The 26,243-nt window shown below is 45.4% G+C and overlaps 2 protein-coding genes across 2 annotated transcripts in view; one reads left to right on the top strand and one right to left on the bottom strand.

The window, feature by feature from the left end:
- The window catches only part of LYRM7 (LYR motif containing 7), a 119,698-nt gene extending 113,965 nt beyond the window's left edge, over window positions 1-5,733 (bottom strand). Inside the window, exon 1 of the mRNA XM_069227310.1 lies at window positions 5,389-5,733. Coding sequence (XP_069083411.1) covers window positions 5,389-5,406 — 18 coding nt within the window. The 5' untranslated portion in view covers window positions 5,407-5,733. The remainder of the gene's footprint in view (window positions 1-5,388) is intronic.
- Window positions 5,734-5,838: 105 nt separating this feature from the next.
- The window catches only part of HINT1 (histidine triad nucleotide binding protein 1), a 49,210-nt gene continuing 28,805 nt past the window's right edge, over window positions 5,839-26,243 (top strand). Inside the window, exon 1 of the mRNA XM_069227301.1 lies at window positions 5,839-6,083. Coding sequence (XP_069083402.1) covers window positions 5,973-6,083 — 111 coding nt within the window. The 5' untranslated portion in view covers window positions 5,839-5,972. The remainder of the gene's footprint in view (window positions 6,084-26,243) is intronic.

The raw sequence follows: 26,243 nt of genomic DNA, 5'->3' as shown, positions 1-26,243 counted from the left end.
AACAGGTATAGGATCATCAGGGCTACATGAGAGGCCGTCAAGCCCTATCTGAGTTAAACAGCTTCTCACAGCCCTTATTGGTCCCGGCTACCCCAGCACCTCAATAAAAGCCCTGCGGAAGGAGGTTAATTCAGGAGCAGCTCACAACCTCCACCAAAACAACAATGGTTTCAGTCTCACATCATCACCGATTTTCCTCAGAGCATGATCAAACCGTAGTGGAAGCATGGGGGCACTAGCTGGTAGACTGTTAAGACTCCTTATGGATCGATTCTTAATTAGATCAAGGGATTTAGTGTCTAAGTGACTCAATAATTCACCACCATACAGGGTGGCACCCAACGCCTGATACTTATACATCTCAAGTGCAGGGAAGATGGGTCGAAATACAGAAAATATTTGGACTCTTGAAATGTCTGCACAGTACTCTTCTAACCTGGGTTTACATTTCTGGACCTGAGGTGACTAATCAAAGTGCTCTAACAGTATAATCCCCAAGTGAGCAAACACTCAAACCCGTTCTAACCTTTCCCCATTAAGGATTGGATTTGGGAGAGTGGAAGGACAGAGACTGAGAACCATATACTTGGTTTTACTGAGATTAATGTCAAGACCCCGCTGTCTACAGAAGACCCCAAATCCATCCAGAAGTTTCTGAAGGCCAATATGTGATCTGAAAAAAAGCAGGGTGTTGTCCACGAACAAAAGTGCAGGGATTGCAACCACAGAGATAGACAGGATGTCTCCCTCACACTTTCGCAGATGGGAAACTAAACCACTGATGTAGAAAAGGAAAAGGGTATGGGTCAGCACACATCCTTGTCTTACGTCCTGGTTGATAGGAATGCGCTCAGTTAGCTCACCCTGTGGGCCCCACCAGACCTGTGCATAAGTATTCGAATGTAACCGTCCAATCATCTCTAATAAATATGCAGGGACCCCCATCTCCGCCAACACCTCCCATAAAGACCCTCTGGGCACAAGGTCAAAGGCGGCTTGGAGATCAATGAAAATAACATAAAGCAGACCACTCCTCAATGTCACATACTTCCAATATAACATTTGAAGTCAGAAGACCTGAGCTGTAGTACCAATGCCATCACAAAACATCTGTATCCGCCATCCAGTTTTGTAGCCTATTTTAAAGAATTCAGATAAACAGCTTGTGTGTGTAATCTATGAGACTGATTGGTCTGTAAACTGGTTAGCAACGACCTACAACTCTTTTTGTAAATTGGAATAATTTCAGCCTCATCCACGTGGGTGGAATGGGAGCGCCGGCCAAAAAATATTACACAATATGGACACCATATGTCCTTAAACATTTTAAACAAATCTCCGGGCACTATATCCAACCCAAGGGCTTTGTTGGAGTAGATCAGGTACAGAGCTCAAAGAACTTCAGCTGCTGACACAGAGTTAGTCTGATGATGCACGAGGGCAGGAGTTAACTCCGCTACCACCATATCAGACACAAAATCCCTACACTCTGTACCCTAGACAGGCAAACTCACAGATGAAATCAGAGGTTCCACAACATCTGCCTCAGCATACAAATGAGAGAAATTATCCACCTATGCCTCCCTGCACTGTCTGAATCAAGAGCGGCATGGAGCCCCTCTTCACCCCCCGCTACAAAGTGCCAAAAGGTTGGAAAGTCTTTACGTCTTAAGACGGTCAGAAGAGAGGCCCATTTATTAGACTCCCAGTTTCGTTTAGCTTGAAGAATAGTGTCTTTGTACAACTTTCTAGCTACTTGAATAGCAACTCGTTCCCCAGCTTCAACTGCCCTTAATAGAGCGGACCTGACATCCCTGCAAAACTTTGTGTATCAAGAAGCCTCCATTCCCCTGGGCACAGCCCTCACAGAATCCTTTACTAGATGCGACCTTAGAGAGGCAAACAGTGCACTGTGAATTTCACTGATTGATGGTGGTACAGGGCCAAGGCAGCCAATTGGCTCAATGATGCTTCTAACTTAGCCAAGCCTACAATCATATTGTCTAAAATCCTTATCAGGGTTTCTTTGGACTCTTAACACCACACTCCGTTTCACCCTTTGCTTGTTGTTAACAGGGATTAACCTCCTATCAAGGGTCACAGTGGGGGCCTTACAAGGAGGAGCTCCTAGTGACAAGGTAAGGCACAGCGCGGTACGGTCACTGTCCTGCCTTGGGGTTACCATCATATCCACCAATAGAGGCCAGAGCCTAATGCCCAACAGAAGGTAGTCTATCAAGTTGGTGCAATGCGGGCAATTATACATATTGCTCCCCCGCCCCCCCGTCAGAACTAGAACACCCATTGCATGCCCAAAGCCTGTTGTTCAAAGTGAAGCCATTCAACTGCAACACTGCACTAGTCCATCTTTTCACTGGGGGAATTGACATACCTGGGACCCCCAGACGATGTCTTCATCCATTACTAGAATCCTCCCTAGAAGCTGCTACGGTTCACATTTGCAGTTGAAATCAAAGACAACTATTTCAAAAGGTGTTGGGAGGCACATCAGCCAAATGCCCACCAAGCAACTTGATACCCTGCAGCTCCACTACACCACCCTCAGGCCTACAGTACAAATTCAAAAGATGAAACACCTTGCCTGAATGAAAAGTAAAGACTACACATTGAATGTCTGGGCTGCATAACTAAAGGTCCTTAAGCCTGCAACGCAGAGAAGTCTTAACCCAGATAGAGAGCACCCTGATGGCCTCCCTCTCCCAGAAGAGGTAGCAGACAATATAAAGCTAACAAACCATGCATGAAACTGTGGGGCCACAGCTCAGGTTCCCTGAAAGGCATATATCAAAACAAGTGTTAAATGCACCCCACAAAAGGCAGGAACATTTTGATATCAAACCTACTACATTCCAGGACAGCAGAGTAGTGGATTTCAAACAGCCAGGGGGCGAAGTAGCAAGGGCAGAGTTACCAGAGCCAAACACTACATCAAGCAGGGAAGAATCAGGGTTGGACGATGGCGCATCAGAAGCAGCTGGCCCTTACTCAAGTAGGGAAGAACCATTCTCCAGGGCTTGCGCAGGAGTGGAGCACAAATCGCCCACCATCCCTGCCCCAGCCAAATGGGCATCTAACAGTGCACTAGCAGCAACATCAGGCACATAATGTCAATCCTGGCCATCTAAGTCACATATAGCGGAAAACCTGTTGGTGGATAATATCGGTGATCTACACATACTAGTGGCCTTACGAGGCTGTGTATGTGGAGGGGCCCCCAGCTTAAATTGAGGGGGCTTATAAAAAGACCCCATAGGAACCAAAGATAAGCCTGTGCTCCAAAAGCCGTTCCCTCGTGCACTCTTAAGTAACCGCTGGGCCAAACCCGAACTCTGATAATTAATACCAATACAATCTCCATTTACAGATTTAAGACTATGACCAACCCAGCCCACCCTCTCAACTAGCAAAACATCATCATACTCAGAAATGCGGAAATTAGTATTGCATGTCAAACACTAACAAACACGATTTTTAAATGCAGAAGAGCTTTCTTGAAAGGGGGGCCTAGAAGGAGAGACTCCCACAAGAACTGTTAAATATGGGGAGCAGGCTGGAGGGAGATCCAGTTGAGGTAACTCCTGGGCTTTATGACCTCAACTATGATGATTTTCTGTTTGACTGAGACCAGACTGCCCCAGTTGTAGCCTGGCCGTCAACCTGCTCCCTAGCCCCAGGGGAACCATCCCTCGCCCCTCATGCCGTGCCCCTAAAACACACACACCTGTTGGGTGGGGGGACCCCCGAGATCCCAGCAAGCAAACTAGAACCACCACCCCTACTATGGCCCAAAGAGGCTGCCCCACAGGCAGAGCTCACATCTGCAACGGGCGGGTGGTCGGCCATCTGCATTAGAATTCAGAAGACTAGGTGGAGTTCCGGATGTTGCCCCCTGCCTATTAAGGGATTTCAAAGAGTGAGGGCGTTCATTCAATGGGATTAAACATTTCTGCATCAATACTTCAAACAATATCCCAGTCTATAGAATATTAATCATTAGCCTGCTGCGCAGGTAAAGGTGCTGACTTATTCATGCCACTACCTCGCATACTCCTGCAGCCAGCCCAAACATTACCCCCAGAATTAGGCTTCCTTTTGTGCTTTTTGCAAGGACCGGGTATCACTGGGGAGGGACCCATCAGACTCACAGTGAAGAGTGGTCGGTAACTGGCCCTCACATCAACCCCAAAAAGCAGCGACTGAATGATCCAGTACACCCAATGACATCAAGGATGCGGGGGTGAGGGTGGATTGGCTGGAGGTGATGGTGAATAAACATCAAACCTGTTGCACTGAAGATACTAGGATATGGAGTGGCTTGACAAGCAGTAGAGCTCCGAACTCAAGTGGGACTGTGTTATTGCTTTTGAATGTCGTTTACATGCATGTGTAGAATTTTAATTAAAATCCGTCTTTTTATATAAAAACACATATTTGACTGGACATTGATTTATTGTTTGCGCTGCATGCACACTGAGTTATTAGTCATGTTCACTGATCTGTATCGGTGCTTCAACCTGAAGGAGCCTTGACTGCTCGACCAACGCTACCCAACAGAGTCAGGTGCAGAAGGGGTGCTTGGCCCCGGTAGGATCTATAGTAGGGTGGGCAGTGGGACATCGGGAGTAAAAGAACTCAGCCACCATAGTTATGACCAATAACTCCTGCTTGTCCCGTTGTCCTCTGAACCTGGTTCTGACACTTCCACAATGTATCACAAACCCATCTGCTGAGACAAACATTTCAAGCATAGTGACGCTGTTTTTTGGATACAATAGTTGAAAATAAATGGACCTAATTGCTCAAACTTCTGGCTCCATTTAAAGACACTGTAAGCGCTATTGGGTGATGTCCAGAGGTAGGTGGATACGAACTTCCTTTTCTTTCTGTTTGTCACTTTATGACTATTAGGGCGCACAGGGACAAAGGAGCAGTTTACGAGTGATTGGAGGGGTAGTTGGTTTCTGGAACTGGAAACAAGCTGTTCATGAGTTAAAGTGTCACGCATCAAGCAAGCTGCACATCTTTGCAGACTGACAAACCAGAACTATACTTCTCTCGTTGACTGCAGACATGCTCAATAGTGGCTAACCAATCTCATTCAGCATAATATACGTACAAAAGATAGGTTTGTTGAAGTTGGTCTCTGAGACGGTGCTGCAATTTCTACACCTTTTAAATTGTCTTTCTTTTGTAACAAAAACATCATCGTTTGAGTACTCAAAGTACAATTTCTCTATCGCAAAACTGTGGTAATTAAACAAGGGATGATAAATTGTATTCTAAGTCTTCTGAGCCCAAAAAAAAGCCGTGTTCTGCCACCATTGCACACTAACTCCAGCTCCGCAAATGCGTCTCCTTTACACTCACCTTCATCCTTCCGTCCATCAGCTACAAATGAAATCGCAGACTACCCTAGGCCACGCCCTCTCCCCCTTCTGTGTTGTCATAAAAAGAATATGTAAATACTAGACCGAGAGTAGGCAGTTAGGCACCTAGAGATGGGATGGTACCCGTCAGGAAAAGAGATGCCCATCCCGGACTAATAAAAGTGATACGGAGTCAAACGCTTCAATCACATATTGTAGCATTACGGCTAAACACCGCCTAATATGGCCGCAGCAGTGACCGTTTAATACATGTGGCTAGGGAGACTTGTCAATAACATAAATAGATAGCTTGGGTTCCTTGCAGTTCCGCTCAATTGGCTCGCAGAAAGTGTCGAAATATGATCGTTAGTGATCAAAAGAAAGTTTTCCTATTCCAAAATGGCGGCTCTTTTGCTTTTCTGTCCCATGTCCTTTTTCTGTGTTTACGACAGGGTTGGGCGGTCGTGGACTGACAGCACTGATACCAGGCCGTTTCTACTGTCGCGGAGCCTTGAAGCGGCTACTTGAGTAGGTGTGTGGGGCAGGGACACGGAGGTCGGCTGCGGGCCGCGGATAGAGAGCAGCATGTCTGATGAGATTACTAAAGCGCAGGTCGCCCGTCCTGGCGGGGACACAATCTTCGGCAAAATTATCCGCAAGGAGATTCCGGCGAAGATCATGCACGAGGACGATCAGGTGAGGAAAAAGGATCCGCGTGGTGCAAAGATCTGGAAGTCGCATACACTGCGTGGTAAGCTTCGCATGGGTCCGCATTGCTGATGGCTGTGGGTTCGCCTGCCGCATGGACATCTGCACTTTTTAGGACCAGAATTGCCCCGTTGGAGACTGTCACTGGTGTTTTGGAGTCAAAGTTTATGGGCCCCATATAAAGATCTTCAACTGGCCATCCATGGCAGTGGGCCAAAAATCTATTTGCAGTTGTTTCCTTGCATGGGAGTACCAGCGATCTGTGCAGTATCACACTGGGGTTGAGGGCCATTTACCAAGCTGTTCTGTCAGTTACCGATGCCATGGGTATATTGGAATTGTAGTTCAAAGTATTTGTACATTTTGTGTTTTTTATTAGCGACACAACTCGTGAGCCACATCGATGATTCAACAGTCATCTTATGCTGAGGGATGTTTTTTGTGTACGAAAGCTATAAAATTGCCTCCGTATCGAGGCCTTCTGTTTAAGAGGATAATCTAGCAATACTGTTTTACCTGCTGTAGTGCTGAGCAAATGTTATTTTCTCGTACTTGGCTCCAAACCGGCACGTCTGCACAGACGTTCAAGTAGATTGTAACTGGCTGTAATCTGTTAAAATAACACACCTACACGTATGTGTGTGTATTTTTCTTATGTTAACCCCTTTGCTGCTGCCCCATCCCTCCACCCAGTGCTGAGCATTTTATGGCTATTTGGGGTAGTTCGCCCTTAGGCCCCATAACGTTTGTCCACATAAGCTATTCACGCCAAATTTACGTCCTTTTTTCCCCAACATCCTTCGGGGTGCTAAAGGTACCCAGTGTTTGTGGGTTCCCCTGGAGGAGACTGAGAAGTTTCCCAAAATACAGCTAAACATTGGGTTTTTGGGGAAACACAGCAAAAAAGTGCTGCAGAACAAAGCATCTGGTTTTTTTTCATCCCAGTGGGATCAACAAAGGGTTTGTGGTGCTAAAATCACCATCTTCCCTGCTTTCAGGAACAGGCACACTTAAATCAGAAAACCACATTTTTCAACACAGTTTTCACATTGTACTGGGACATATCCCATTTGTACTATTGTTTATGCTTTCAGCCTCCTTCGAGTTTGTGACAGAAATGTGTATTAAACCAATGATGGATCCTAGACAGCTAAACATTTTTGGAATGTAGATAACATTCTGATTTCAACAAGGGGCCATTTGTGTGGATCCTTCAAGGTTTTCCTTTTGAAAGTAACAGTTGAAATACAAAAATATTAAAATTGAGTTGAAAGGAAAACTACAATTTCTGTCTACGTTTTCTTCTGTAACTTTTTCCAACTATGGCAGATTTTTTTTAACCTCTTCTCTGCCAGGCCTATTCCCCCTCAGGTGCCAGGCCTTTTTTTTTTGGCTTTTTGGAGCAGTTCGCGCTTAGGCCCTCATAACTTTTTGTCCAAATAAGCTACCCACGCCAAATTTGCGTCCTTTTTTTCCAACATTCTAGGGATTCTAGAGGTACCCAGAGTTTGTGGGTTCTCCTGAAGGCGACCAAGAAATTAGCCAAAATACAACAAATATTTCGTTTTTTTTAAAAAAATTGGGGAAAAGGGCTGCAGAAGAAGGCTTGTGTTTTTTTTCCCCTGAAAATGTCATCAACAAAGGTTTTGCGGTGCTAAAATCACCAGCTTCCCAGCTTCCAGGAACAGGCAGACTTGAATCGGATAACCCAATTTTTCAACACAATTTTGGCATTTTACTGGGACATACCCCATTTTTACTATTTTTTTGTGCTTTCAGCCTCCTTCCAGTTAGTGAGAGAAATGGATGTGAAACTAGTGCTGGATCCCAGAAAGCTAAACAGTTCTGAAAAGTAGACAAAATTCTGAATTCAGCAAGGGGTAATTTGTGTAGATCCTACAAGGTTTTCCTACAGAAAATATCAGCTGAAATAAAAAAATATTGAATTTGAGGTGAAAAAGAACAGCCATTTTTCTCAGCGTTTTACTCTGTAACATTTTCCTGCAATGCCAGATTTTTGAAAGCAATATACCATTACGTCTGCTGGACTCTTCTGGTTGCGGGGATATATAGGGCTTGTTGGCTGATCAAGAACCCTAGGCACCCAGAGCCAATAAATGAGCTGCACCTTGCAATGGATTTTCATTCCATACCGGGTATACAGCAATTCATTTGGTGAAATATAAAGAGTGAAAAATAGGTATCAAGAAAACCTTTGTATTTCCAAAATGGGCAAAAGATAAGGCGTTGAGAAGCAGTGTTTATTTGCACATCTCTGAATTCCGAGGTGCCCATACTAGCATGTAAATTACAGGGCATTTCTCAAATAGATGTCTTTTTTACACACTGTCTTACATTTGGAAGGAAAAAATGTAGATAAAGACAAGGGGCTATAACCTGTGTTTTGCTATTCTGTGTTTCCCCAAGTCTCCCGATAAAAATGGTGCCTCAGGTGTGTGGGTAGTCCTAGTGCCCGCGACAGGAAACACCCCAAAATACAATGTGGACACATCAAATTTTTCCAGAGAAAACCGAGCTGTTCTTTGCAAAGTGCCTAGCTGTGGATTTTGAGCCGCCGCTCAGCTGGGACCTAGGGAAACCTAGCAAACCTATGCATTTGTGTAAACTAGACACCTTGGGGAATTCAGAATAGGGTGACTCGGGAAACCTACCAAACCTATATTTCTTTGAAAACAGGACAACTATGGGAATCCAGAATGGGGTGACTTTGACTTGTGGGGCTCTTACCAGGGTCTGTCACTCAGAATCCTCTACAAACTTTGAAATGTGAATAAAAAACCATATCTTTACTCACATTTCTGTGATGCAAAGTTCTGCAATCTGATGGGAGCCACAAACATCCTCCCACCCAGCATTCCCCCAAGTCTCCTTATAAAAATGGTACCTCACTTGTGACGATAGGCCCCCACACACACACATCCCCTATATGACGCCCTCTCCAACCACTTCCACCACAAAATCCTGGACATCCACAACAGCTTCATACCACACACACCCACCACACACACACCCCTCACTCAACGCCCACTCATGACCCCCCACCACACTCACCACCTGGGCCTCCACCACACACGAAGAAACCGAAAAAAACATGAACTCCATCCACTCCGGATCCCCCTCCGACTCCTGTCCTCATCGCATCTACAACAAAGCCAGCCCAACCATCGCCCCCATACTCCGCGACATAATCAACTCCTCTTTCGACTCCGCCACCTACCCAGACCCCTGGAAGCATGCAGAAATCACCGCTCTCCTAAAAAACAAAACAAAGCCAACCCGGAAGTCCTCTCCAACTATCGCCCCATCTCCCTCCTCCCTTTCCCCACCAAGGTTGCAGAGAAACTAGTCAACACCCGTCTATCCCACTTTCTTGAAGAAAACAACACTCTTGACCCCTCACAATCCGGGTTCCGCAAGAACCACAGCACGGAAACCACCCTCATCGCATGCACTGACGACATCAGGACCAAAGTCGGCAAAGGCGAGACCGTCACACTCATCCTCCTAGACCTCTCCGCAGCCTTTGACACTGTCTGCCACCACACACTCCGCACGCACCTCCACAACACAGGAATTCGCAACAAGGCCTTAGACTGGCTCGCCTCCTACCCAAAGAGTCCGCCTTCCACCTTTCCACTCCACCACTACCAAGATCATCTGCGGAGTCCCCCAAGGGTCCTCCCTCAGCCCCACACTCTTCAACATTTACATGATCCCCCTAGCCAACATCCTCCGACCACACGGAATCACTATCCTCTCCTACGCAGACGACACCCAACTCATCCTCTCCCTCACCCGCAACCCCACCACCGCCAAAACCAACCTATACACTGCTCTCCTCGACACCGCCAGTTGGATAACAACTAACCACCTCAAGCTTAACTCCAACAAAACCGAGATCATCATCTTTGGCCCCAACAAAACCATATGGGACGACTCCTGGTGGCCCACCACCCTAGGCCCTGCATCCACCCCCGCAAACCACGCACGCAACCTCAGCATCATCCTAGACCCCTCCCTCTCCATGACACAGCAAATCAATGCACTAACCTCCTCCTGCTTCCACACACTCCTCACTGTAAAAAAAAATCCTTCAAATGGATTCCCCCAGAGATCAGCAGCAGACTAGACTACGTTAACGCCCTCTACGCCGGCACCACACTCAAACGCAAACTCCAGAGAATCCAGAACACAGCCGCACGCCTCGTCCTTGGCCTCGCCAGCCACAAACGAATCTCACCGCATCTCACATCCCTTCACTGGCTGCCCATAGACAAGAGAATCACTTTCAAGATCCTCATCCACGCACACAAATCCCTCCACAACACCGGCCCGACCTAGCTCATCGAAAGAGTGAACTTCCACACTCCCACCGCAACCTCCGATCAGCCGACATCGCACTAGCTACAGTCCCCCGCATCCAACAAACCACCACAGGAGGCAGAGCCTTCTCCTTCCTCACCCCGACAACCTGGAACTCCCTCCCCACCAACCTCCGCAAAACCAATTACCTCCTACTCTTCAGAAAAAACCTCAAGACATGGTTGTACGAACAGTAACCCCCCTCTCCCTCCCCCACCCACTAGCGCCTTGAGACCCTCACGGGTGAGTAGCGCGCTCTATACATTTTTTTTATTTGATTGATTGATTGATAGTGCTCACAACAGGAAACGCCTCAAACACAACATGGGCACAAAACAAAAATGGACTCCTTTTTTTGCAAAGTGCCTAGCTGTGGATTTTGGGCTCTAGCTCAGCAGGCACCTAAGGAAACCTACCAAACCTATATTTCTTTGAAAACTAGACACATAGAGTAATCCAGAATGGGGTGACTTGCGGGGCTCTCTCTAGGTTCTGTCACCCAGATTCCTCCGCAAACTTCAAAATATGTCTAAAAAACAATTTCCTCACATTTCAGCGATGCAAAGTTCTGGAATCTGACGGAAGCCATAAACTTCCTTCCACCCATCATTCCCCCAAGTCTCCTGATAGAAACGGTACCTCACTTGTGTGGGTAGGCCAAGTGCCTTCAATAGGGAAGGGCCCAGAACGTACTTTGGTGGTAATGATAACTGAGTGTACTAATTAATAGACACCCAGGGGAGTCCACGGAGGTGTGACTTGTGTGGATTTCCCAATGTTTTTTACACAGAATACACTGCAAAGGTGAAACATTAAATTAAAAACAACATTTTCCTTGCATTTCTATGAAGTAAACTACAGGAATGTGGATGGATTCCCAAACATCTTACCACCTAGCGTTCCCCAACTTGTCCCAATAAAAACGCTACCCCACTGGTGTGCCTGGGCCTAGTGCCTGTGACAGGAATGGATCACACAAGGTTCAATTGTAGTCCTTGCGTGAGGGCTACTATTGACAATAGAGAGATCCATATCTGACTTGGACCCTAGGCACAGGCACAAAAGTGAGGTTGTGTTTTTATCACAACAAGTGGGGAAACACTGGATGGTAGGAATTTTGTGGAGCCCTGCACATTACTGTAGTTTCTGTGACAGAAAAGCAAGAAAAAATAGTGTTTTTAATCAACGTTTACCTTTGCAGGGTATTCTGGGTACGAAAACTTGTGGCATCCACACATGACACACCTCCATGGGCTGCCATGGTTGTCTTGTTTTCAGAAATGTCTGGGTTTGGTATGCTTCCCTATATGGCTGCTAAGCCCAGGACCAAATACACAAGTCACAGTCTTAAAAACCAGGCTGTTTTGTGAAACATAATTTTGATGTTTCCCCAATACGTTTTGGGCACTTCCCTGCTGCTGTGCCCACCCCTCACAAGTGAGGCACTGGTTTTCTCTGGAGGCTTAGGGGTACGCTGAGTGGTCAAAAATTTCTGGCTGTCTGCAGATTCCAGGACTTTACCTCACGGAAATACAAGCAAAATGTTTTTTTTATTTTTTTTTTTTAAGCAAAGTTTGTAATTTCAAGGGGATTCTGGGTGAAGGAGAACTGGTGAGAGCCACGCAAGTCCTGCACCCTTGGACTCCCCTGGCACTAGTATGTTAAAGTTAATCCATCAGTCACACTGGTTGGTTTTAGCACCTCCAGAAGTTATGGTTTCAAAGCATGAATACTTCTCAGAGTATGAAAATGTTTAAACCAAGCCTTCTGAAGGTGAGCCATAAAGCCACTTCAAGGTCCATTCACCCGCCGTAAACGCAGAACACTTTTATACCACCGTCCCAGTGCCCAATCCAACCAATCACTGCACTCACATCAATTTACCTCCACCAAACAAGGGCCCATACCATTCATACACCACAGGACAGAATAAGTTTAACTACATTTTACCACCTGTCAAGTATCCGCCTCCTTATTCCTGAACATTACCGAAGGCATGAATAAGGAACCTTAACTAATGGTTCCCATGACAGCCACATGAGGCTCGGGGAGACATGTTTTTTTTTGCACCTTTAGCGATCTCAGTGTGCTAAATCTACCATGGATCGTCATGGCAAGCAGGTCAAACACTGACCCATGCGTGTCATTGTCCTTCAGTGCCAGGGTGGCACCAATGGGTTTGAATCCATAGGTGTAGATGATGTGCATCTGTACTACCTTTACTATCTGCCTTTTCCTTGTGAAATATTCCTCGGAAAGCACATCCTCCATAAGCTTTTCTTACACGTTCATGTCTCTGTCCTCATCAGAGTCCTGGCTAATCCTGTATAATTGCCAAGTGAACCTATATTTGTGCCTTAGACCGTTAGGTTTTCTTGAGCTTCAAGTAGCTATCTTTCATGCGCCATCGGCACACCTTTTGTGCTAAATCCAACTCCTTGCCGTTTGTGGATGCAAGTTGGAGGTATCTTACTATGCCTTGGGAGGCCTATTCCTCGAACTGAGCAAGCATATCTATTGTTGAAACTAAGGCAGACATCATGTTGAATACATCCTGAGGTCTCAAGTAAAAAATCAAACAAATATCCTGTGGGAATCATACACAAACACTTCTTTCTTCTTTTGCTTTGAAAGTGAAGCTACAAGTTGAGTTTGCACACTTTCAAACAAGTAGAAATATTGGTGATTATGTCCCACAGGATATTTGTTTGACTTATTACGCTTACTCTAGTTCTCGTTGGCAATTGTGGTGGTCCTTGTGTAGCCTACATAAGTTCTCTCCAACAAGCACCTCAAAATTCAGGCACGCCTTTAATATTTTGCCATACAGAGTACTCCGTGACAATGTGGCATATGTTCTGTCCACTAGTATGTGCAGTGTGGGGACTATAATGCAAGTTAATCGGACAGAACACCTACCACATTCTGACGGTGGATAAAGGTGTTGAGCAGGCCATAAGAAAGTCAATGATTTCCTGAAGTAGCTGAACTAAAATTCTGTGTCTGTTTGCTTAACAAAGCAGTGGCCCATGGCCGTTCGGTATCCATGCACAGCCACTGAAAGGTTTACCCAACTGCAGCTCCATGTCATTTGATTTCCTAGAATTTTGCTTTAGTATGATACAACGTAAAGCAAGTAGGTAAACAGACACCTGGCTGAGATGGGCACTGGGGACAGTAATAACAACTCTCCTGCCACTTTCCATGCTTCAAACGATCCTTTTAGGGTGTTTTAGGAATGCGATCAGCAACGTGTTGCTCCTCCAGCCTTGCCACATCCTCCAGAACATATGAAGTGGAGACTGCTGCTTCTGTAGTAGCAGTGAGGCTTTCAATTACTTGACAGTTGGAAGTCTAGGAAAGACATGAGTCTTCCTGTGGTTGTCTGACAATAATTAATATATGCATTGTATGTTGCTATCTGGATCAGGGGGATAGACAGTTTTTTGTGCCAAGTGCAAGTTTTACGACACGCATTGTATGGTTGAAGAACCTGTTTGTTCCTGTCCTCTCCACCCATGTACTTATTGTAATCAAGTATACAGGTGGGCTGGTGGACTTTGCCCATCTTACCTAAAACTGTGATGGGGTAAGTGCTCTCTTCATGAATTGTTTAGTTGGAATGCAACACAGTACTCTGGAATTTCTGGCGCTTCTTGCGAACAAGCTCCCGCGGGAATCCTTTGCGGTTACAACGAATTGTACCGCAGGCCACACTGCCAGCTTTATAGAGCTCACTGAACAGCTCTACTCCTGTACAGAAACTGTCCACATAAATGTTATGACCTTTTATGAACGAGTGGCTGGAGCAGCTCGCATACAATCTTCTTTGTGACTGCGAACGTCAGAGGGGAACCTACAGGGTTTAGCATGGAGTTCTTTCCTGTATACTCTCTCAAGCTGTACACATAGCCAGAGAGCTCTCACACAGCATGTAGAGCTTGATTCCATAGCAAGCTATTTTGCCCGCAATATACTGTCTGAACAGAAGCTGCCCTTTCTACTGGATCCAGGACTCATTGACTGCTATATTTTTTCCAGGAGTATACTTCTCTGGAAACCTGGCAGACAAATGTTTGACAACAGTGAAAATTTTGAACAACCTGTCATGGTCTGGATGATCCCAGGGCAATGCAGCAGAATTATCATTGAAACGCAGCATGTTTTGTAATAGTGAAAAAAAAAACGGTCTCTGCTCATGTACGGTGCGAAGATGGAGGTTTCCCAAACCGTGCCAGTCCTCCATTGGGACTTCCAGATGGGTTTCTGCACTTACCCCATTTTGAACGTAAGGGCAAAAAATGTCTTCAACTCCTCAAGTGAAGTGGGAGTCCCCTAGAACGGGGCCCTAGAGTGCCTCCATGCTCCCTCAGAATTTGTTCTAAATGCAAATTTGTTTGCTGCACAATTTGCTGAAGGAAGTCCACATCCAAAATGAGATGGACGTAGTCGACTGGCAAAAAGTTTGCCATATTAACTTTACATCCAGTGTCACCAGTAAAAGGTGGGAAATGGGGCTAAACTAAATAGGGGGGCTGGCAAGATAGCACTCTATCTGTGCTTGTCGCCGCAGGCACCTGCTCTCTGGGTTGGGCTAACCCGCTCTTGTTCAGTTGCACAGAGTGTGCTTGCGAAGGGACAGCATGACTGACCTCATCATCTCCCTCCGAATAATTGGAATAGGTGTCGTTGGATGGGACGCCGCCGACTGAAAAATCACTCCCAGAGTCTGCTCCATTGTCCTCTCCCTCGGGGGCTGTCTCAGTCTCTGATCCTGCCTCTGAGCTATCCGCAATAACCAGAGTTATGACTTCACCAACAGTCATCCAAAGCATTGCTATCTCTGCTATTGGCAAGACTGTCCCTCTAAAACACTAGCACTGAGAGTTAAGAGTCAGACTCCCTCCTTACCTGTCAGAACCTACGGAGATCAGCTGTAGAGTACCACAGGGCTCCTCAGTGAGCCGACAATACCCAGCTGATTATCTCATGGACTAAAAAGCCCCCCTAATGCCAAGAAAAATTTCCACAACAGGATGGAAGCCGTTGCCACCCAGATGAAGGACTGCTGCCTCAAGCTCACATCCACATCAGCCTGGGATGACTCCTGGGCACCCCCCACAACCCAACAAACCACACATGCAACTATGGCTTCATCCTGGACTCATCACTCACCATGACCTGCTAAGTCAACTCAGTCGCTTCCTCCTGCTTTCACATACTCAGACTTTTTTGGAAGATTTACAGATGGATCCCAAAGGACTGCTGAAGAACCGTAACCCATGCCGTGGTTACGAGCAGACTCAACTATGGCAACGCCCTCTATGCCGGTACTACCCAGAAGAACCTGAAGAACTTACAGCACATCCAAAACTCCTCCGCCAGACTCATCCTGGACACTCTTGCCGCTAACATATCTCCAACCATCTAAGAGACCTCCACTGGCTTCTTATTGAGAAAAATAATTAACTTCATGCTCTTTGTCCACGCTTAAAAGTCCCTCCACAACCTAGGACCCGCCTACCTCAACCACTGCATCACCTTCTACTCCCTCACCAGACCTCTCCGCTCCGCTCAACAAGCACTAGCCGCTGCACCCCGCAAACAGAAGGCCTCAGCTGGTAGATGATCCTTTGCCTACCTCAAGGCAAACAGTTGGGACACTCTGTGCCTGCATCTCAGGCAGTCACCATTGCTGACTTAATTCAGAAAGGACCTTAAAACCTGGCTCTTCAACTGAAGCTGAGAGAACAAATCCCCCTAGAGCCTTGAGACCCTTACGGGTGAGTAGTTGCACTTTATCAACCCTGATTTGATTTTGAGCATAGGGAGAAGGCAAATAGGGTCACAAAATTGCTTGTGTGTGTGATGTGGGCAACAGTACATGTCAGTCACCTTACCTTCGGTTCTTCTCTGAATCAGCAGATCTTTTGAAGACAATGAAAAAAACAAAAAAGGCACACTAGTACTTCACCTTGCCACATACCCATCATCACAGCCTTTAGTACTAGTAGCTCCCAGTGCGACAATCATTTTGGGGCTCCCGTCCCATGACCTTCTGTTTGTATTCCCTCATTACTTCCCACAAAAGTGCCCTTCACCTCTCCATAGCCAACCACGCACATACATTTAATTTGTTTTAAAGCACAGGTAGCGGATAGCTTTACTAATCCACTCAACTACTCCCTTATAATACAGATCTGTTCTTTGCAGCAGGCATATAAACCTTCTGTTCTACTTTATGATGTCAAAACCTCCACGAGACAAAAATCTGATGTATTTTTTTTAGCAGGTTCATAATCACAAGAGTTACCTGGACATTTTTCTTGCTGCGTTAAAGCTTTCTATGCCCTTTAGAGATATATCATAAAATACCCTTTTCTATATACAGGGAGTGCAGAATTATTAGGCAAGTTGTATTTTTGAGGATTAATTTTATTATTGAACAACAACCATGTTCTCAATGAACCCAAAAAACTCATTAATATCAAAACTGAATATTTTTGGAAGTAGTTTTAAGTTTGTTTTTAGTTTTAGCTATGTTAGGGGGATATCTGTGTGTGCAGGTGACTATCACTGTGCATAATTATTAGGCAACTTAACAAAAAAAAATATATACCCATTTCAATTATTTATCATTACCAGTGAAACCAATATAACATCTCAACATTCACAAATATACATTTCTGACATTCAAAAACAAAACAAAAACAAATCAGTGACCAATATAGCCACCTTTCTATGCAAGGACACTCAAAAGCCTGCCATCCATGGATTCTGTCAGTGTTTTGATCTGTTCACCATCAACATTGCGTGCCGCAGCAACCACAGCCTCCCAGACACTGTTCAGAGAGGTGTACTGTTTTCCCTCCTTGTAAATCTCACATTTGATGATGGACCACAGGTTCTCAATGGGGTTCAGATCAGGTGAACAAGGAGGCCATGTCATTAGATTTCCTTCTTTTATACCCTTTCTTGCCAGCCCCGCTGTGGAGTACTTGGACGCGTGTGATGGAGCATTGTCCTGCATGAAAATCATGTTTTTCTTGAAGGATGCAGACTTCTTCCTGTACCACTGCTTGAAGAAGGTGTCTTCCAGGAACTGGGAGTAGGACTGCGAGTTGAGCTTGACTCCATCCTCAACCCGAAAAGGCCCCACAAGCTCATCTTTGATGATACCAGCCCAAACCAGTACTCCACCTCCACCTTGCTGGCGTCTGAGTCGGACTGGAGCTCTCTGCCCTTTACCAATCCAGCCACGGGCCCATCCATCTGGCCCATCAAGACTCACTCTCATTTCATCAGTCCATAAAACCTTAGAAAAATCAGTCTTGAGATATTTCTTGGCACAGTCTTGACGTTTCAGCTTGTGTGTCTTGTTCAGTGGTGGTCGTCTTTCAGCCTTTCTTACCTTGGCCATGTCTCTGAGTATTGCACACCTTGTGCTTTTGGGCACTCCAGTGATGTTGCAGCTCTGAAATATGGCCAAACTGGTGGCAAGTGGCATCGTGGCAGCTGCACGCTTGACTTTTCTCAGTTCATGGGCAGTTATTTTGCGCCTTGGTTTTTCCACACGCTTCTTGCGACCCTGTTGACTATTTTGAATGAAACGCTTGATTGTTCGATGATCACGCTTCAGAAGCTTTGCAATTTTAAGAGTGCTGCATCCCTCTGCAAGATATCTCACTATTTTTGACTTTTCTGAGCCTGTCAAGTCCTTCTTTTGACCCATTTTGCCAAAGGAAAGGAAGTTGCCTAATAATTATGCACACCTGATATAGGGTGTTGATGTCATTAGACCACACCCCTTCTCATTACAGAGATGCACATCACCTAATATGCTTAATTGGTAGTAGGCTTTCGAGCCTATACAGCTTGGAGTAAGACAACATGCATAAAGAGGATGATGTGGTCAAAATACTCATTTGCCTAATAATTCTGCACTCCCTGTATATATATATATATATATATATATATATATATATATATATATGTATACATTCGTCCAAACCTCCATAAAAATACTCACTCAGGCGCTTAACCAAATCACAAGAAATTTAATCACCTTCCATGATGCGTTTTGGCCGAGCAGCGTCCTCAATCACACAATCCCAGTGTTGTACAACAAACAGTTTAACTCACCTCTATAGTGCATTAAACAGTGAAAAAGGACTCAATATATCAGTCATATCTAAACATACTCATAAGTGGGCGCTATCTTCGAATGTCAAAACGCTATTGGAGGTCGTGGATTCAAACTTTTAAAAAACATCAGTTCATTTCTCTAACCTGTTACATGATTATAATGTAACATATATATATATATATATATATATATATATATATATATATATATAGTTGTATAATTTATATATTAGCGTTTTATTCTATGCAAATATATTCTATATATCTAATTCACAACATCTGCGTTAAATATAATACACTTCAATCAAATTGTTTCACGCTATAAATCATCACCTCATTAATCATTTGTAATATCAACTCTCCTCATCTGTTTCATAAATACTCAAGCTCTTGGGTCATATTCTACTTTCCCCTATCACAGAGGTTTCCCTCCTATTTTAAGTATACTACTCATGGGCAGACATTTCACATTATACTTATATCATAACAACTTCCCTCCCTCCAAAGCTATAATATTGTACTGCCCGTCTAGTTCTTACTATATGCTTCATGCAAAACCTTCCTCAAGGGGACCCCCAAGAGGATCACTGTGATCTCTACCATGCCCTTCATTTTCTCATTTATTTTCTTACTTTATATTGTTCATACCAAGAGACTGGTACACTCACTACATACCATTAGTAAAACTGCACCCAACATATGACTGGAAGGACTTATTACTCCAAAGTGCTCCCCACCCCGTGAAAGCACTTATAACTCATACATACTTTTACTCTCTGAAGTGAACATATACAACCAACAAGTAAGTATTAAAATTTAAGATTTAAAAAAACAACAGAACCATGTATTTTCGAATCGGAATACCTGCATTACAGATCTCTCTCGGTACCTTTATAGATGTGCTTTTAACTCTTAATTCTGATTAGGACCACTAGGTGTAAGAGTCTGGAGATCCAGAATCAATTCACTTTTTTTTTTTCTTAATTGGGCACCTCGGTTTCCACCTCTGGGGTTTGTATCAATTTCTTCAGTGCCGTAAAACGCCAATTTTAAGCGATCATTGTAGTGAAGCTCATTGAAATGCCTTGCTGCTGGGTATGTGTGTTCTCTGTGCTCTATGGCACACATATGTTCCAACACTCGCTTTTTTAAAGCACATACAGTACTCCCCACATAGCACATTGGATATGGACACTCCAGCACATAGATAACATACTGAGTACTACATGTGATGAATTGGTTTATTGGACGTTCGTATGCACCAAAGGTTATGTACTCCTTTTTCATGCAGCTAGATTTACATGCTCTGCATGGCCAACAAGGAAAAAATAATTTTAGATCCATGTTACTTGATCTTACATTAATGTCACTATGTACCAAAGTGTCCCACAATGATTTAGTTTATCGGTATGTAGTACTCTGTTTATCACCAACTCTATCGCCAATTAAGTTATAACTTCGTAGAATGTCCCAATTTTTCTTCAAATTTTTGTTTTGCATGCTTATGTCATTAGTATAGGTTAGGATTATTCTTGTAATTGAACTGTCACTCGATGTCATTCTATTGGAAAATAAAATCTTCTCCCTAGTGACACCATCTACCTTCCTACATGCTTCCTTTAATACCCATTTTGGATATCCTCTGTCTTTGAATCTGTGTATCATAGTTTATTTTTAATTTAGAAACGCAGACTCCGTGCTGCAGTTCCTCTTGGCTCTTAGGAGTTCACCAAATGGTATACTCCATCTCAACCTGGTAGGATGTCCACTCAGGGCATGCATGTAGGAAAGTACCATCTTGCCTGGCATGTTACCCCCATTTTTCACTGTATATATGTTGTTTTAGTTGTATGTGTCACTGGGACCCTGGTAACCCAGGGCCCCAGTGCTCATAAGTGTGCCTGAATGTGTTACCTGTGTAGTGACTAACTGTCTCACTGAGGCTCTGCTAATCAGAACCTCAGTGGTTATGCTCTCTCATTTCTTTCCAAATTGTCACTAACAGGCTAGTGACCATTTTTACCATTTTACATTGGCTTACTGGAACACCCTTATAATTCCCTAGTATATGGTACTGAGGTACCCAGGGTATTGGGGTTCCAGGAGATCCCTATGGGCTGCAGCATTTCTTTTGCCACCCATAGGGAGCTCTGACAATTCTTACACAGGCCTGCCACTGCAGCCTGAGTGAAATAACGTCCACGTTATTTCACAGCCATTTTACACTGCACTTAAGTAACTTATAAGTCACCTATATGTCTAACCTTTACCTGGTAAAGGTTAGGTGCAAAGTTACTTAGTGTGAGGGCACCCTGGCACTAGCCAAGGTGCCCCCACATTGTTCAGAGCCAATTCCCTGAACTTTGTGAGTGCGGGGACACCATTACACGCGTGCACTACATATAGGTCACTACCTATATGTAGCTTCACAATGGTAACTCCGAATATGGCCATGTAACATGTCTATGATCATGGAATTGCCCCCTCTATGCCATCCTGGCATAGTTGGCACAATCCCATGATCCCAGTGGTCTGTAGAACAGACCCTGGTACTGCCAAACTGCCCTTTCTGGGGTTTCACTGCAGCTGCTGCTGCTGCCAACCCCTCAGACAGGCATCTGCCCTCCTGGGGTCCAACCAGGCCTGGCCCAGGATGGCAGAACAAAGAACTTCCTCTGAGAGAGGGTGTGACACCCTCTCCCTTTGGAAAATGGTGTGAAGGCAGGGGAGGAGTAGCCTCCCCCAGCCTCTGGAAATGCTTTCTTGGGCACAGATGTGCCCAATTCTGCATAAGCCAGTCTACACCGGTTCAGGGGACCCCTTAGCCCTGCTCTGGCGCGAAACTGGACAAAGGAAAGGGGAGTGACCACTCCCCTGACCTGCACCTCCCCTGGGAGGTGTCCAGAGCTCCTCCAGTGTGCTCCAGACCTCTGCCATCTTGGAAACAGAGGTGCTGCTGGACACTGGACTGCTCTGAGTGGCCAGTGCCACCAGGTGACGTCAGAGACTCCTGCTGATAGGCTCCTTCATGTGTTAGTAGCCTATCCTCTCTCCTAAGTAGCCAAACCCTCTTTTCTGGCTATTTAGGGTCTCTGTCTCTGGGGAAACTTTAGATAACGAATGCAAGAGCTCATCCGAGTTCCTCTGCATCTCTCTCTTCACCTTCTGCCAAGGAATCGACTGCTGATCGCGCTGGAAGCCTGCAAACCTGCAACATAGTAGCAAAGACGACTAATGCAACTCTGTAACGCTGATCCTGCCGCCTTCTCGACTGTTTTCCTGCTTGTGCATGCTGTGGGGGTAGTCTGCCTCCTCTCTGCACCAGAAGCTCCGAAGAAATCTCCCGTGGGTCGACGGAATCTTCCCCCTGCAACCGCAGGCACCAAAAAGCTGCATTACCGGTCCCTTGGGTCTCCTCTCAGCACGACGAGCGAGGTCCCTAGAATCCAGCGACTCTGTCCAAGTGACCCCCACAGTCCAGTGACTCTTCAGTGCAAGTTTGGTGGAGGTAAGTCCTTGCCTCACCTCGCTGGGCTGCATTGCTGGGAACCGCGACTTTTGCAGCTACTCCGGCCCCTGTGCACTTCCGGCGGAAATCCTTTGTGCACAGCCAAGCCTGGGTCCACGGCACTCTAACCTGCATTGCACGACTTTCTAAGTTGGTCTCCGGCGACGTGGGACTCCTTTGTGCGACTTCGGGTGAGCACCGTTTCACGCATCCTCGTAGTGCCTGTTTCTGGCACTTCTCCGGGTGCTACCTGCTGCTGAGAGGGCTCCTTGTCTTGCTCGACGTCCCCTCTCTCTCTTGGTCCAATTTGCGACCTCCTGGTCCCTCCAGGGCCACAGCAGCGTCCAAAAACGCTAACTGCACGATTTGCAGCTAGCAAGGCTTGTTGGCGTTCTTTTGGCGGGAAAACACTTCTGCACGACTCTCCACGGCGAGAGGGATCCGTCCACCAAAGGGGAAGTCTCTAGCCCTTTTCGTTCCTGCAGAAACCTCAGCTTCTTCTGTCCAGTAGAAGCTTCTTTGCACCCGCAGCTGGCATTTCCTGGGCATTTGCCCATCTCCGACTTGCTTGTGACTTTTGGACTTGGTCCCCTTGTTCCACAGGTACCCTAGATTCGAAATCCACAGTTGTTGCATTGTTGGTTTGTGTCTTTCCTGCATTATTCCTCTAACACGACTTCTTTGTCCTTAGGGGAACTTTAGTGCACTTTGCACTCACTTTTCAGGGTCTTGGGGAGGGTTATTTTGCTAACTCTCACTATTTTCTAATAGTCCCAGCGACCCTCTGCAAGGTCACATAGGTTTGGGGTCCATTCGTGGTTCGCATTCCACTTTTGGAGTGTATGGTTTGTGTTGCCCCTATCCCTATGTTTCCCCATTGCATCCTATTGTAACTATACATTGTTTGCACTGTTTTCTAAGACTATACTGCATATTTTTGCTATTGTGTATATATATCTTGTGTATATTTCCTATCCTCTCACTGAGGGTACACTCTAAGATACTTTGGCATATTGTCATAAAAATTAAGTACCTTTATTTTTAGTATAACTGTGTATTGTGTTTTCTTATGATATTGTGCATATGACACTAGGTGGTACTGTAGTAGCTTCACACGTCTCCTAGTTCAGCCTAAGCTGCTCTGCTAAGCTACCATTATCTATCAGCCTAAGCTGCTAGACACCCTATACACTAATAAGGGATAACTGGGCCTGGTGCAAGGTGCAAGTACCCCTTGGTACTCACTACAAGCCAGTCCAGCCTCCTACATTGGTTGTGCAGCGGTGGGATAAGTGCTTTGAGACTACTTACCACTCTTGTCATTGTACTTTTCATAAGAGAAAAATACACAAAACAAGGTCAGTGTATATACACATAGCCAAAAAGTTTTGCATTTCCTTTTTTCACTCTTTTCTAAGTGCTGAAAAGTACTTCTAACTTTCTAAAAAGTTTAAAAAGTTTTTTTTCTCTGTCTTTCTAAAAGCTCTGACAAACTTTTTATCTTTTACTATCACTTTAACTCTCTCTAAAAATGTCTGGCACAGGCCAAAATGTTGATCTGTCCAAACTTGCATATGACCACCTTAGCTGGAAAGGAGCAAGGAGTCTCTGTGTAGAGAGAGGTTTGAGTGTAGGGAAGAATCCTTCCTTGGAACTGTTACTTAACATGCTTAGAGAACAGGATAAGGCTAGAAGTGCCCCATCTGTTGAAAAAGTAGCTAATGGTTCTCAATCTGATCCAGGGACTCCCCCAGGAAAAGATTCAGGAAAGAAACTTCCTAGCCTGCCCATTACTAGACAGTCTAGCATAGTTGGTAATGATGATGAGCCACACCATATAAATAGTGTTGTCTCACATCATAGCAAAAGCATTTATTCTCACCATACTGGTAGTGATGTTTCTGTTAGCCAAGCTGTTAGGGTGGCTTCTGTAAGGGACAGGTCTCCTTCTGTCCATTCTCACCATACTTCTGTTTCAAGGCATGTCCCTCCCACCCACCCTGATGACAGATTGTTAGAAAGGGAGCTCAATAGATTGAGAGTGGAACAAACCAGACTGAAGCTCAAGAAGCAACAGCTGGATTTGGATAGACAGACTTTAGAAGTAGAGAAGGAGAGACAGAAACTGGGTTTAGAAACCCATGGTGGCAGCAGCAGTATTCCCCATAGTCATCCTGCAAAAGAGCATGATTCCAGGAATCTGCACAAGATAGTTCCCCCTTATAAGGAGGGGGATGACATTAACAAGTGGTTTGCTGCACTTGAGAGGGCCTGTGTTGTACAGGATGTCCCTCAAAGGCAGTGGGCTGCTATCCTATGGCTATCATTTAGTGGAAAAGGTAGGGATAGGCTCCTTACTGTGAAAGAAAATGATGCTAATAATTTCCAAGTTCTTAAGAATGCACTCCTGGATGGTTATGGCTTAACCACTGAACAATACAGGATAAAGTTCAGAGAGACCAAAAAGGAGTCTTCACAAGACTGGGTTGATTTCATTGACCATTCAGTGAAGGCCTTGGAGGGGTGGTTATATGGCAGTAAAGTTACTGATTATGACAGCCTGTATAACTTGATCCTGAGAGAGCATATTCTTAATAATTGTGTGTCTGATTTGTTGCACCAGTACTTGGTGGACTCTGATCTGACCTCTCCCCAAGAATTGGGAAAGAAGGCAGACAAATGGGTCAGAACAAGGGTGAACAGAAAAGTTCATACAGGGGGTGACAAAGATGGCAACAAAAAGAAGGATGGTAAGTCTTCTGACAAGGGTGGGGACAAATCTAAAAATGAGTCTTCATCAGGCCCACAAAAACAATCTGGTGGGGGTGGTGGGCCCAAATCCTCTTTTAATCAGAACAAGGAAAAGAAACCATGGTGCTATTTATGCAAAATAAAAGGCCATTGGACAACAGATCCCAGTTGTCCAAAGAAAGGCACCAAGCCTCCTACCACTACAACCCCTACTGCTACACCTAGTGTCCCTACTAATAGCAGTGGTGGTGGGTGCAAACCTACTAATACCCAATCCAAGGGAGTAGCTGGGCTCACTATTGGTAACTTAGTTGGGGTTGGCCTTGTTAGGGAGGCCACAGAGGCTGTGTTAGTCTCTGAGGGGGCTATTGATTTAGCCACCTTAGTTGCTTGTCCCCTTAATATGGATAAGTGCAAGCAGCTACCCCTAATAAATGGTGTTGAGGTTCAGGCCTACAGGGACACTGGAGCCAGTGTGACTATGGTCATAGAGAAACTGGTCCACCCTGAACAACACCTACTTGGTCACCAGTACCAAGTAACCGATGCTCACAACAACACACTTAGCCACCCCATGGCTGTTGTAAATCTCAACTGGGGGGGGGTTACTGGTCCAAAGCAAGTTGTGGTAGCTTCAGATTTACCTGTAGACTGTCTATTAGGGAATGATTTGGAGACATCAGCTTGGTCAGATGTGGAGTTGGAGGCCCATGCAGCAATGCTGGGCATCCCAGGGCATATTTTTGCTTTGACAAGGGCTCAGGCCAAAAAGCAAAAAGGACAGGGAAGCTTGGATCCTGGAACAATGGACCAAGTGCTCCCTAAAGCTAGGGCTAGTAGAAGCAAACCACTTCCTACTATCCCTCCCTCTACAGTGGATTAAACTTCTGAGGAAGAAGAATTCCCTCCCTGTGCAGAACCTACACCAGAGGAGCTGGAAGCAGACACTGCTGAGCTTTTGGGTGAAGGGGGGCCTGCCAGAGAGGAGCTGAGTGTGGCACAGCAAACCTGTCCCACATTAGAGGGTCTCAGACAGCAAGCTGTCAAACAGGCTAATGGGGATGTCAGTGACTCTCACAGAGTTTACTGGGAGGACAACCTCTTGTACACTGAGCATAGGGATCCTAAACCTGGAGCTGCCAGGAGATTAGTGATTCCTCAGGAGTACAGAAAGTTCCTCCTAACCCTGGCACATGACATTCCCCTAGCTGGGCATCTAGGACAAATGAAAACTTGGGACAGGCTTGTTCCCCTGTTTCATTGGCCTAGAATGTCTGAGGACACAAAGGAATTTTGTAAGTCCTGTCAAGCCAGTGGCAAGACAGGTAGCACCCCAAAGGCACCCCTTATTCCACTGCCTG

The sequence above is a fragment of the Pleurodeles waltl genome, chromosome 1_1, assembly GCF_031143425.1.
Source record: "Pleurodeles waltl isolate 20211129_DDA chromosome 1_1, aPleWal1.hap1.20221129, whole genome shotgun sequence".
Taxonomy (NCBI): domain Eukaryota; kingdom Metazoa; phylum Chordata; class Amphibia; order Caudata; family Salamandridae; genus Pleurodeles; species Pleurodeles waltl.
The sequence above is the reverse complement of the archived record's forward strand: the minus strand, read 5'-3'. Positions and strand labels throughout refer to the sequence as shown.